General features: G+C 36.6%; 1 protein-coding gene across 2 annotated transcripts in view; it reads right to left on the bottom strand.

The window, feature by feature from the left end:
- Nucleotides 1-7,489: 7,489 nt before the first annotated feature.
- EIF3H (eukaryotic translation initiation factor 3 subunit H) overlaps nucleotides 7,490-14,137 on the bottom strand; it is a 138,667-nt gene continuing 132,019 nt past the window's right edge. For both annotated transcript variants that reach the window (XM_077167518.1, XM_077167519.1), the window contains exons 6-8: nucleotides 11,234-11,354; nucleotides 9,119-9,251; nucleotides 7,490-7,738 (exon numbers count right to left, since the gene is read on the bottom strand). In XM_077167518.1, coding sequence (XP_077023633.1) covers nucleotides 7,641-7,738; nucleotides 9,119-9,251; nucleotides 11,234-11,354 — 352 coding nt within the window. In that variant the 3' untranslated portion in view covers nucleotides 7,490-7,640. The remainder of the gene's footprint in view (nucleotides 7,739-9,118; nucleotides 9,252-11,233; nucleotides 11,355-14,137) is intronic.

A 14,137-nucleotide genomic window follows, 5' to 3' on the forward strand; every position in this document is an offset into this window, starting at 1 on the left:
TTCTCATCCTCCTCTTCTACACTTGCTCTGGCCAAGCAGGTCTCCAGGCCTTGGTTCGTTTTGATCTATCTGGAACCCCACTTTCTTCCCCATGGCCTAACAAACAAGTAGTACACTTTCAAGATTCAGTGCTGTAACACACAAGGTTGTGATGCTTGTCCTCACTCCACTCTTAACCTCCAGATAAAAAGGACTACTCTATAATGACTTGCTGAATTTATGCCTTCCCCAAATCACCTGGAAACTTAAGAGATTCCTAGACCTCATTTCAGAGATGAATTTTTAAAAGTTCCCCAGGCAACAGTGATATACAGTCAGGTTGTATTACAGCGAACTTCAGGGACCATCAGATTCACCTGGCTGGCTGAAAGCTTAAAAAATCAAGCTTCACTCTCAGAGCTCCTGCTTCAGTATGGGTGAACCTAAAAATTTGTATTTTTAACACATTCACAGGTGATGGTGGTCCAGGGAACACACCGAGAAACACTCCTCCTTGAGAGTCAGGAGTTACTATCTTTTCATTCCTAGCATTGGGCACAGTGCTAGTACATTTGTTTGCTGAATGAATGCTGGAAGATGCTCTAACATTAATATAGCACAGAGGAAAACCCACGATGATCACCATTTTGGAAGTGTAGGTTTCTCGGTGATGCTCCATTTACAAAGCTGAAACTATTTGCCATGTTAGAGATAAAGACATCAAGAGTGGAAGTGCTGAACTGACAGGGTGAGCAGTAAGACACAACCCTTGCAAGAAAAAGCACCATTCCTGTTGGTTAGGGTGGGTCTCTTCCTAGTGTTAATGAGAGGAAAGAGCCCAGTATGTGTGAGGGTGTGTCAGGAGACACTCTTTTTGTCTGAGTGTGCTTTAAATTGGGAACAATGGTTCAATACTAACACTGAATATATGCAGGATTTGCATTCCAGCTTCTAATCACTTCTCAGGAGAGCACCCCAAAGTTACCATACTCTATAGACAAAAGATGGAAATAGGTTTTGGAAGATTGTCATCTGAGATTTGCCACATCAGGGTTTCATCAAAATGCAAAATCAACACCTTCTTTCTTCCTCCCCTTCCCCAGATGATTTTCTGAATTTCTGTGTATTTGTGAATTCACAGAAGCATGAACAGAATGACATGAACATCACAAATGCAAATGTCTTTGTTTCTAACACATTACTCCAGTTTCCCTTCTTTCACAAGTTTGGGGGTTGGGAAGGCACAGACTCCACATTACCATTGCAAAATCAGTAGTAAGTTTAGAAGGCCGAGGCACAGGTGAGTTACAGTTTTCCAGAATTTCCTTGTCAGGAATAACTCTTCAAATGTGTACATGCACTCACGCGTGCATGCACGCACACATACACACACTCAAGTATTCTTTTTCCAATGCTGATTTATCCTCTAATAAACTGACATCTGCATCTCTAAAGAAATACTTCGCTGTCAGAAGAGTCTAGTTTAATTTTGTTTGCTTGAAATGCTTTCATCTTAGGACCAAATTTAGAATCCCCTCCACCTGCTTATCCCACCAATCCCCAGCAAAGCAACTTTTCATAGCTCACTTCTTCCATCCACTTCCCAGTTGGAACAAAGTGAAAGAGAGACATAGAGGTTTTTAATTAGCCCCCCAACACCTAGTTCCTCCTTGAGCGAGTGCAACCTTTGTAACCCAAAGCTGCACAGAATCTACCTCAAGTCCACAGTCCATCAGAGAGCCTCTCACAACAGAAAGGCTCAGATTTATATAGGGAGCAACACTGAAGCTCCTTAAGAAATGCTGAAACACAGAATAATGCAAAAGTAGGGTGAATAATCTAGGAAATGCCTGGGCTATTTAAGAAACATTTAAAGTTCTCTGCCTGTTTCCATACCCGTGAATGAGGGTGTCAGAGGTGGCAGAAAGGTCAGGCTACGTTCTCTCTTGCTCTAAAATTCAATGACTTATTTGCAAAATAACTTTTATTCTCACTTATCTCCTATTATCTAGTAAAGCTGTACCTTCTCAATTCTACTGAGGCCGAAATTGCAAATAAACCTCGGCATATGCATGAGTCTGGTTAGGTCCTTTGAGGTTAAAAGCAACAGAAACCAACTTAAAGTTGCCAGGGGGAAAAAAAAAGGAGAGAGGCAATATTATTAAGAAGATCAAATATGTGTTCCTAAGACTCAAGGACAGGAATATAAACAGTCCTCAAAAGGGAACTGGAAACAGAAAATCCAAGTTTTAGGAACCCAGGAAGCATTCTTTCATCTTTGCTCCTCTCTGTTCCCCTTTGCTACTCTGTCCGACTAACAAGAGGTTAGATATCTATTCAAGAAACGAGCCCAGATGGACACTGGAATCCCTTAATCTCACTCCTTGTTTATCGGACTGGGTCAGGTATCCATCCTGGTTCAATTACAAACATGGATGCTGGAAGTTCATCTTTGGTATCCTATGAGTTTAGGAAGTGGGATAGAACAATTGCCAGAAATTGGTGGGGCAGGGGAGAAAATGATTTACTACAAAAGTGAAGATTTCACATGAATAGAAAGATATCTTGAAACTTCTTCCTTGAAGAAGGAAGGTTGTGCCATATACTACTTGTAACAGTTCAGTGGTCCCCACAGAACACAATACCTGAGCTTCAGTCCTGGTCCTACTACCTAGCACGTGTTAGCTTTCAGTTAATCACAACATCTTTGAGGTTTGGTTTCATCATCACTGAGCAGGAATTATGTCTGTCTCATTTCCTCAGTATTCTCTGTAGCAAGCGCACTGGCTTCATAATGCTTTTGTAATTCTTTTTCCATTTCAAAATGAAAAAGTATACGAGCAAGTACTTCTGAATTGTAAAACATATTCATGTTGGATATTGTTCTTAAAAGTTGTTTAAATATAAAGTAATTAGTTTATCCACTTTCTTCTCTAAGTTCCTGGGGTCTTCTGCCCCCATGATAGGGGTCTCTTTCAGCAGATATGAACTATCAGAGAGAATACAAGCCAAAATATTATTTCTTGTCCATTAAGACTAAACTAGACATTTTATGGAGGCAGCACATACACTTTGTATTTCTTTGGCCCATTCCCTCCAGAGAGTGCATTTCCGTTATAGTACAGTAGGCTAAAAGTGGAAATCATCAGCTGTAATTCCTCTCTGTCTTCCATTAAAGGCCTAGTTTACCCTTAATTCACATGAAGAACTTTCATTAGCAATAATGGGAACTGTACATACCAAAGAGAAAAACAGACCCTCACCATCGTGATCTGAGAGATTAGGTTATTGGGACACTTGCCCGCCTGACTGGAGAATTATGATATTCAGAGATGCATTATTAAATGAAGGGGATTAAATTCTTTGCAACTATTTTGAAAAAAAATGAAATGCAATTTAAAAACCTAAAACGGAGAAAACGGTACACATCAAAAGTAAAGAATTATAGGCAGACTAAATCTAGGAATGATGTAAATAAGTAAAAGCCACATGACAAGATAAACAAAGGTGGAGAAAGATTGCCCAGGAAACTTGACAAAAACTATGTCCAATACACACAAAGGAAGAAATTGGCAAAAGACTACAGGCCCAAAAGAGAAGGAAAGGACCATTTACAGTCAAAAGAAGTAAACACTACTAAAAGTAAACAAATCTTTGCCTTCATGTCCACAAAGGAAAATGGGAGATGCCAGAAATGGCTTTGCCCTGAAGAAGGGTCAACGAAAAAGAAAATTACTGGGGGAAATGGAAGTGACACCCGAGTTTATGTCTTAAGGTTGATACACATGCCAGAAGCAATAAGAATATTTTCCTATTGCAATCAACGCAACTTTAAATAATGACACCTAGAAACAGGCTGCTCTTCATTGTTAAGGGACTGGTGGAGAAGTGGTAGTCCTTCACTTTGGCGCAAATACAAAAAGTGATTTTTTTCGATTACAAGAGAACATCATCTTTAGTTTAGTTTTCTTTACAGTACCTCAGCAAATTAGAATTTCTCTTAAACTTGATTTTTACAGCAGGTGGGGGTGGGGGGAACATAAATGGAAAGAAACCAAACATGTTTTCAAAGAATTAAAGCAAGTCCTGGAGGAAGCACGGATTCAACACCTCATCTACTACCCTCTCAACTCATGATGCTAAGTATTTCCAGGAAATACTTAGGTTAGTAATACCCTGAGGCCGTAATCAACTTTGGTAAAATGACTGCCATTGATTCAATGAAAGGACTGAAAATACATTGCTCAACTTGTAGGCATTAAAAAAAAAATGCAATTGATCTCAATATCAAATCCCATGGCATCAAATTGTGACTGTCATAAACTGATAACATGGCAAGTTGATCTGAGGGCTTAGCAGCCTCTGAGAACAAGGAGAATGCAGGTAGTTGGAGGAACAAATGTCTGGGATAGTTCAAACTTCTACAAAATAACCCAAACTCAAGCTGGAGAGAGCCCTTAGAAATAACCCCTATATTCCTAGACCTAGGCTTTAGCACAGTCATTAGCAGCTGTGGAGCTAAACAGGTTTAAGATACAGAAGAAGAAGTGTACATCTAGATATAAGAAAGCTCAACTTGAGGTAGATTCTTCTTAACAATAGTTTGTTCCAGCAAATTGCAATTTTCCTGTAGCACTGGCTCCCTATCCTCTCATTTCCTCTCAAGTAATTTGGAGTCAGATCAACTGTTCTTATATCTAACCAAAGAGGTCTGGATTCCAATGTGGAAGTCATCACCAAATAAGCAAGTTCTAGCTCCTACATGGGACTCAGAAACCATCCACTACTTTTTCCTCACCTTGTCAGCCTTAATTTAGTAGAACTGCCCTTCCTTACATGCATATTAACCATTAACACCCCTTCCATATATCCCAAGTGAGGAAGAGATGCTCTGCTGCAATCAAAGCACTCTCCAATGCACTTTTAACTTCTTCATACTTTCTACACATGGGCATTTGAATCATCTGGTAAAACTAAACTCCAGAGCCTTTGGATTGACCCCAGTTTAGTATTATCTCTTCATGCACCCTAACCCCGGGTTCAGAAGGGCCTTTGTTAACCAATTAATAAGCTCAGGGACACAATCTGTGCATCTGTCTCTGTAACTTCTGAGTAGTTGGCACATAGTTAGCAGCTTGATCTTTTTTAACTCAAAAAAAAAAAAAAAAAAAAGAATGAAAAAGTATAGAACAGTCACAGAAAAAGATGCCCAGTGGGTAAAGAAAACAGATCAGTAGTGTATTACATATTTAATCTGAATGAAATTTTTACTCTAAAAATGGAGTTTTCAACTTAAATGCTTTTATAACATTCTCATATCCCCACACCAGAGTTCAATGACAGTATGGTTTGAGACTGAAGATGACACAGGTTTTCTAGAAGATGTTACAAAAACGTAATGTGAACAATCTAGTAACATTTCAGAATTAGAGATTTAAATAGGAGCTTGGAAATCACACCAATGTCCATTAATTAGGTTAACATTAGACAACCAGATCTCAATTTCTAAGCTTTCATATATAGAAAAGAAACTTTTCTGGTTTACAACAATATTAAAAGTATAAGGTATTCACACTTTATAAAGGATAAAGGTTCATTCTCCTAGGTATTTTATATAACACTAAGAACAATGCTGTGTTTTCTACAGCTTCATAAAAGGACTTTTAATGATTATGGGGTTAAAGTAAAAAAAAAGTCTTGGTTCTCAACATTTACTTTTCCATTAGATTAACATACTAGATTTTTCTGCTTTTTTGTTCTTGGTAAGTGAATGATTTATTAGAATTGGTACTCAGTTTATGAGCTTTCCTCATTTCAACTTGAAAAAATTGCAAATATTTATAGAAGATGAACCACATGTATCTGTTCCTGAAAAATGTCAGAATACAGCACTCAAATCAAATGCTGAACAGAAGCTATTCCCTAACACTACATACTGTGGAGATTCAATTTTTATTGACATATTTTCCTAAACAACTTTTCCCACTAGAGTAATTTCTAAGTCTTTAAAAACTACTGAAATCTTTCACTAAGTGTGTAATCGCACATTTCGGAGAGTTATGGGTATCTGAATGATGATATGGAATTTAAGAAAGATCACACTTTCAGGAAATATAATTGCTTTGATTCTGTTAAACTAACCCTACACTTTCAGAAAAATATCAAGTTATATTTGAGCTGATTTTCTTTCCTTTTATTTTGCTTTGTGATACTATCAAGGGTGTTTTATTTAACTCTACAATAAAATTCTAAATCTAGACAACAAATACGATTAGAGTACAGGGAAATGAGCCAATAGAGTATAAAATCCACAAGGGCAAGGACCATGACCAGTTTTGTTTATCAATAAATCCCCTCTGCCTAAAACTTTTACATTCAAATATTTGTTGACTCAAATACAGAATCACCATAAGTGGGAGAATAAATTAGTATAATCTTTCTTGAAGGCAATGTAGCAAAACATAAAAAGCCTTAAATTTTTGCATACCCTTTGACCAACATGTTCACTTTTAGGACTTTATCCTAGGAAAATTATTACATACGTGAGCAAGGACTTGAATCCTAGGGTGTTCTTTAAAAGCTAACCTGTAAACAGACCATCGTCCTAAACATACCACCTAGAATGTAGCACTCTCTCATCCTTCTATACAATGAATGCCCACTGTTACCCACCGCTCTTCTATGTGCTCTACCACAATTTATCTTTCTTAACACTCATAACTACTCTATAAGGGAATACTCTCGTCTATTTCTCATCTCCTCTGGGTGAGGAAACCATGTCACAGGGAGATTAACTGATTTACCTATGGACACTAACAGGGTTTTAATCTAGCTGCCTGATCCCAGAACTCCAGTGGTACCTTCAAACCTATAACCTATATGTCAAAAAAAGGATTTCTCTCTGTATCTTCTATTCATAGCCCCTTTGTATAATCAATAATCTTCCAGGGATTATGTCTTCAAGGTAAAAATCACCACATGAGAGTCTAATAGGTACAACCCCACCAGCTAACAAATCTCATTGATTTTGGTGTTATACAAATAGCAGGATTTCTTATAATCTTTCAAATATAAAATTATGAAAATATTTTTTCCAAAGTATTATTGTTCTTCCAATCCCTCCTTCCCCACTCCCAACACTCAGTTAACAGAATGACTTATGGAAAGATAAACATGAATTCCTAAGTGAAAATAAAACAGCATATACAGTATATATATATTTAACAGTATATACAGAATGAAATTCATTTTCATCTGAAACGTCCTTTAATGAAATGATTTTTTTTTTTCTTATTTCCTGTGCCCACTGGCCTGTGAGCCTGGACTGAATGATGATCATCTGCTGAACTGAAAAGGTGAACTAATGGCGGAACCTGTATATCTGAGCCTGGTAAGGCTCAAGCTTCATTTTATTTTCAGGAAATAAATAAGCACAGGCAAAACAAAACTAAGTAGATAGGTTAAAACATGTCTAAAACCAAATGAGTAAACAGTCGAGACTACTAAAGCATACTTTACTTTTTTTACTTTATTTTTGGCTAGAAAGACAACCTTATAACCAAAGGTCATAATGATGTTAAAGGAATCCTCTGTGCTTTTCAGAGATGTTCCTATGTGATTCAAGAGTATATGTTAACTCCTTTTTTGTACACTTCCTTCTCTTAGTTGTTGTATTCTTGAAGAGCCTGGGCCATGAAGAGTTTGCCTAGGTTTTGGGCAGTAAACTCCTTAATGTTCTGGCAGTAAGTGTTAATCTGGCCTGTGCATTTGGGAAAGGGAAAAAGAGAGAGTCATTATGTTCCATAAATTGTAAAATGAGCACTAACACTAGTTAAACAAGAAAATCAGCATAATACAGAGCCATCAGCATTTTGTTTTGTTTTAAATTAAGAGTACACGAGAATCAATTCTTTTCCATAAGGGATAATAAAGAATGTAAAGTCGTGAAAATAAGCTATCTTCCTCTTGATTATGTAGAGAATGAAGAAAACCCACAACATTCTAAAAGACTATCAGTAGTAAATACATACTAGCTAGCTATCACAATGTACTATGTAGACCAGACCAGAAACTGAGAAAATATCACAGGCTCCCTTAGTTAAGCAAAAAAGAGTTATTAAAAAGTAAAGTTAAGAACAGCAAACTAACCACACCTTACACAGACTTGAACCAGTATAATATTTTTCAGTCTGTGCTTTGGAAATGTTAAGGGTTCTTCCAGAGTGTTTCTGGATCTCCCTCCCCAGTAGAGACAGAGCAAGAACAAAAAGTTCACTTGAAGAAACAACTCACCACTCAATAAGTCTTAAAAGAGATGATCTAATCTGATGCAAAAGTCACACATTTCTTGAAAGTTTAAGAAATACAATTCTGTTTATACTAGACTATAAATAGAGAATTAGGTCTCAGTTTCCAAATTTAATTCATATATGCACTGGAAAGTTTTAAGGAATTTGCATTTCCCCCCACACTAAAAATCAGTAAAACTGAGAAATTGTGGAAGGTCAGATTTGTCCTTGAGACAAACTTTCCTCTAATATATCTCTCAAGGATAATAGGCTGATTGAATGAAACAGCATTTCACAGCAATTATATAGAAATAAGGTTTTATTCAGTCTTTAAAAAAAAGACTGAAAATGTTTCATAATCAAAATCAAGCCCTAGGATAGACGCAAGCTCTTGTTATTTAAAGGTATTATTAAATGGTAAGTGTCTCCCAAGAGAGTCAATTCAGAATTACACTCATGTTGCCACGATTTATGGCAAAGTAACAGAACACCACTTTTGTTCAAGTCAGAGAATTCAACTAAATTTGATTCAAACACCTACTGTAAAGACTTGGGTTTGGTGATAGGCTAGAAGATGGAAAATTAAGGCCTAAGATAAATGGTGTTTTCCATTATGAGAGTGTAAACATTTTTCTTGGTTTCCAAGAAAGATGACTCAAATGAAACCTTTCTATTTTAGAAAGTTTATATTATCACCTCAATCATGTTTGGATATACACAAAACGAAACACTGAAAAAAACCTTTAAAATGACACTGACTTAAAAACTCTTAAATTTCAATTACAGGTGCTTAGATTCAAATTTATCACTTGACCATTAAAACTGGCCATGTTTTGCACTGCTAACAATACCTGCAATGAGCAATGAATCCATCCTGGCAGGAGCCGGGTGCGGCTTGAAGAGTTTGGACAGATCCTCCTCAGGAAGCGGGGGCTCTCCTCGACTCTGGCGCTGCATGTTCTCCTGCTGACGACGCTGCTGATACTAAATTGAGAGGGAAAAGGATTATTGTTTTCCAAGTGAACAGAAAAAAAAGGACCTTCTGACTAATGCTGTGAATTCCAATCTCATTTTTATGAATGGAACTCCTGGCAATTCTTACTTCTAACTAGCTATTAAATACGGCAACAGTATAAGAAAATTCCTCTGTTCTGAACTCGTGTCACTTTGAACTCTAATAATCCGCAAAAACAAAACCAGTTTATAAATAAGAGGGAGTTTAAAAGGTAAAGAAGTTTGTGATTAGTGAAAGGGAGTGGCCTGACCCTTTAGTACAATGGGGTGAATGACAACATATACGCACAATACATCCTACCTTTAAGAAGTAACGAACCACCACAATGGTGGGATTCTTTCAGCTTTATCCCTACTCACCTAAAATAACAATAATACTAATGATGATGACAGCTGCCTTTACAATTTTTATCATTCTCAACAACATGCAATCATTTGCTCTGTGTCTTAGCTCTACCACTAATAACCAACTCTAGCTCAGAGAATGCTTCAGATACTTTCAAACTCTGGGTTCCTATGGTTCTCTAAAGAGAAGTGGGGGAGGAGGGATGACACAGACAGATGTAGATATAAATACAGATATAAAGTATAAACTTACAGATCAATTATTGTCAAAACACAATAGTTACAAACTTTCCCAACAGCAGAGGAAATAATATCACACACAGCCTTTAAAAAGTCAGGTAAAGAGAAACCAAGGTGGGCTAACAAACATTTAAAGTCCTTGAATTCCTACAAAAATCAAGAAAATTCTTCCTAACTCACTTTATGAAGATTTCTGTAGTCATTTACGGGGTACGAGAGTAGAAATGAGATAAATCTAAAGGGGTTATGAATGGTGCTGGTAGGCATAAAGGGCAAATACAAAATTTTAGAATTCCCAAAGATACCTGTAAGATTGGTTTCCAGAATCAACTGTCTCTTAGAAGACAGATATTCAATTTGAAACCCCAGGAGAGTTCTTTACCTAGATGATGGACCAGCAGAGAAATGGAATCAAGCTGGGGTGGCTTTTTGTTTTTGTTTTTTTCTCCCCCAGTTTTTCAGAGATTTGGAACCACCATCCCTTCAGTTAAAAAAGATACTTCACATATTTATAAATTTTCTTAATTTTAATTATGGTAGAAACAAAATATTTTAAATGTCACTAAACATGTGAACTGATACTAAAAAAAAAAATGTTTAAACACAATGTTCTTTGAACCATTTAGCTGTGCTTAGAAATCCATGTTTAACAACATTCTGTCTGAAGTACATTTTAACAAACACAGAGTTGTCGTATAAAAACACTACTTTCACAGATAAATATTCTGGAATCAACTTATCTATGAATCAAATGCTAAGAATGTTTTATAGCTCCATGATCTAAAAACAATATTCCAGTAACTGTGAAAATCACATGGCCTTCAGGCAATACTACTAAAAAAAAAAAGGTTAAATGTCACAGCATTATATATGTGCATATGAGAATATTCAGGTAATTCTAAGGTTTTTATCTGTATAATAGTATCTATTTCACAGCAGTTGGTCTATTATTTCCTATCAAAATTGCTTGCTCTTAATCACAATTCCTGTTTTTAAAATGAACTAAAGATTGCTAACTATGCTGCAATAAGCCACTATCAAACTATTATAGTTAGTAAAGAAATGAGCTGTGACACTCTGGAATTTCTTTGCCTCTGCTTTTCTCAATAAATGTATCTCTTATTTACATAACCTTGGCATTACGATCTGAGTTTTATCAGCTCTCTTTAAGGGAGTATTTTTAAGTACAAACAGTAAATTAATATATTAGGAACTTACTATAAAAGAATAACCTTCCTAAATATGATATAAAATTACTGTCAATATTTTACCAAAGGTAATTTAGAACATTTTTGAAGAATGACTCTTGAGGCATCATATTAGAAACAAATTCTATCATTTTGGTTGAATTTTTCCATAATACCAACCTGATGTTTCTGCTGCTGCTGTTTACTAGTGTTCCTCATGTATGTGTTATATTTAATTATATCCTGGCTCATTTCATCCACTCTGTCCATGAGCAACTGCAGATTCTTCCCCAAGTGATTACTGTAATATAAAGTAAATAGGGTGACATCATATATTAAAGTTATAGCTTTGCCACTGTACTAAATAAACAGTTTTGAGATAGAAAATTGATCTCCCTTTTGATAAAAGAATGAGAGCACAAGTACCCGTAAAAGCAAGGATAGAGGAAAGACTCTAAATCAGCTTGTTGTTAAACTTTCCATATCAAATCCACAACTATACCACAGGGGATCTGAAACAGCTCAGTTTCTTATTGTCAGGGTACACATACATTAGGATGAGAACTGTTAAGCATATCTAGTGATATATCTATAATGTATATTTTCTTAACAACCAATTCTAACTCAAGATCAGTTCTCTTAAGCCCACTCCCCCTAACAACGAGCCCCCCCTTACACCACCACCCCTCACAGGTACACACAATCTGGGCTTCAGGGCATTTAAATCACATGTCATGAGAAAGGAAGAACCATGCAAACAGACTCAGACGCCTGTCCAATTATTTCTTTCCTATGTAGCAGGATCTAAGGGAGCAATAATAACACTTTACTGCAAAGCTAGATGAAGAGTGGACCTGCTTAGAATCGGTAGTACAGTCTTTCATACTTGCTTTCTTCTCCAGAGATTTCTATTACAGCTCACTTATCAAAATATTTTTAGGAAGTGATGCTAATGTTTGATGACCACCATACTCACAACTCCTGGTACACAGTAAAGCCTGAACAATTACTATAATCCTATAGATGTTAAAAATAACTAACTGGCAAATAGCAGTTATTCATTTATGTCAAACAAATATTTACTAAACACTGTCACATGCCAGCTTCAGTGTCAGGAATCAAGAAGATAAGACAGAATGAGATATATATGGTCTCTACCTTCACTGAAATTAGGTGATTAGGATAACAGCGGCAGAGAGAAACACCGATTTCAGAAAGCATGGCATATCACACAGCGGAATATTAATCAGCCATAAAAAGCAATGAAATACTGATACATGCTACAACATGGCTGAACCTTGAAAACATTATGCTAAGCGAAAGAAGCCAGACACAAAAGGCCACCTAGTATCGTATGATTCCATATATATATGAAACAACCAGAATAGGCAAATCCATACAAGCAAAAAGCAGATTAGTGGCTTCTAGGGAATGCAAGAATGAAGAGTAACTGCTTCATGGAAATGGAGTTTCTTTTTGGGGTGATGAAAATATTCTAGAATGAGATAGGTGTGATGGTTGTACAACACTGTAAATACATTAAAAACCACTGAATTGTACTCCTTAAATGGTTAAAATGATATGTGTATGAATTTTATGTCTATTAAAATTGCACACACACAAAAAAGAGGTTGTTATATTCCAGAAATATGGTGGTGGCTTGAGCTAGGATGGAGCAGCAAGCGTGGAAAGAAGTGGACAGAACTGAGATATATTTTGGAGGAAGAACTGGAAATCTTTATTTTACACTAGGTATGAGATAGGAATCAAGAGGGACTTCCAATTTCCTGGCTTAAGCAGCTGGCAGCTTGGCTAGAACATTCACAAAAAAAACAGGGGACTAAGGAAGAAGCAGTTTGGGAATACTGGAAATGAATAAATATAAACCCAAATAAAATGGGTATTCTATCTGTAACCTGAAGAAAATTCGAAACTTTTGACTCAAATAGTGGAAGAGCACAGAATTAGTATATGGCACTTGTCAATAAGTCCAGGTCACTACCTGGATAATCTTGGCCCAATAATTTGACCTGTTCTAGAATCAAGTGTTCCTTCCATGCTAAATTTTATTTCACAATTATCTTATCCCACTGTAATTTTGCTTTAAAACATTTTTGCTTCTTTGGAAACCAGATAAATAGTCACATACTTTTCAAATAACTTCAGGATTAAAATTTAACAATACTGTGCCTCACATTCATTCTTTCAATACACATTATTGAATAATACTTTGTCAATCACTCTGTTATATGTTAAGAATTAAATGATATAAGGATTGTTGCATATTCTAATGAGAAGAGAGGAATGCAAAGAGATAAATATAATACAATGGCGGTAACTATCATAATAGACATACGATAGAAGCATAGAAGATATTCTGGTCACATCAGATGAGACTTTCCCAAATTATCTAATGGAAGAATTTTGAGCTTTAAGAGGAGTTGTGGGTAGCCAGACAAGGAAGGAGGGAGGGATAGTGCAGACACCGAATGTAAGGAGCACGTTCAGAGATCCTGGGATGAAAAGTGTGATGCATATAAAGAGCTGCAAATAATTCAGTACTCCTAAAGCCCAGGAGAAGGGCAAGGTTGGAGAAAAAGAGAGCTATGAATTTAAAGAGGTAGACAATAGTCACAGCACAAAAAGTCTTAGATGCTAGGGCTATCAGTTTGGATTCTCTTCTAAGGAAAATGGGGAATCTGCCCAAAATTTTAAGCAAGAGTAAAAACCCAGAAGAGTTGTTACTCAGAAGAAGACAACCCAGATGAGCTGTAGTTGTGTGGTAGTTAGATTTTGGTGTCAATTTGACCAGGTGAAGGTGCCTAGTTCTATTGCTGTGGACATGAGCCAATTGCACGTGAATCTCATCTGTTGCTGATTACATCTGCAGTCGGCTAGGAGGCTTTGTCTGCTGCAATGAATGATATCTGATTTAATTGGCTGGAGCTTAAAACAGAGAGCTCAATATAGCACAGCCCAAGCAGCTCAGTATATCTCATCTCAGCACCCACAGATAATTCAGGCCTTTGGAGATGCAGAAAGGAATCACCCCGGAGAAAGCTGTTGGAACCCAGAGGCCTGGAA

The sequence above is a fragment of the Tamandua tetradactyla genome, chromosome 6 (assembly GCF_023851605.1).
Source record: "Tamandua tetradactyla isolate mTamTet1 chromosome 6, mTamTet1.pri, whole genome shotgun sequence".
NCBI lineage: Eukaryota > Metazoa > Chordata > Mammalia > Pilosa > Myrmecophagidae > Tamandua > Tamandua tetradactyla.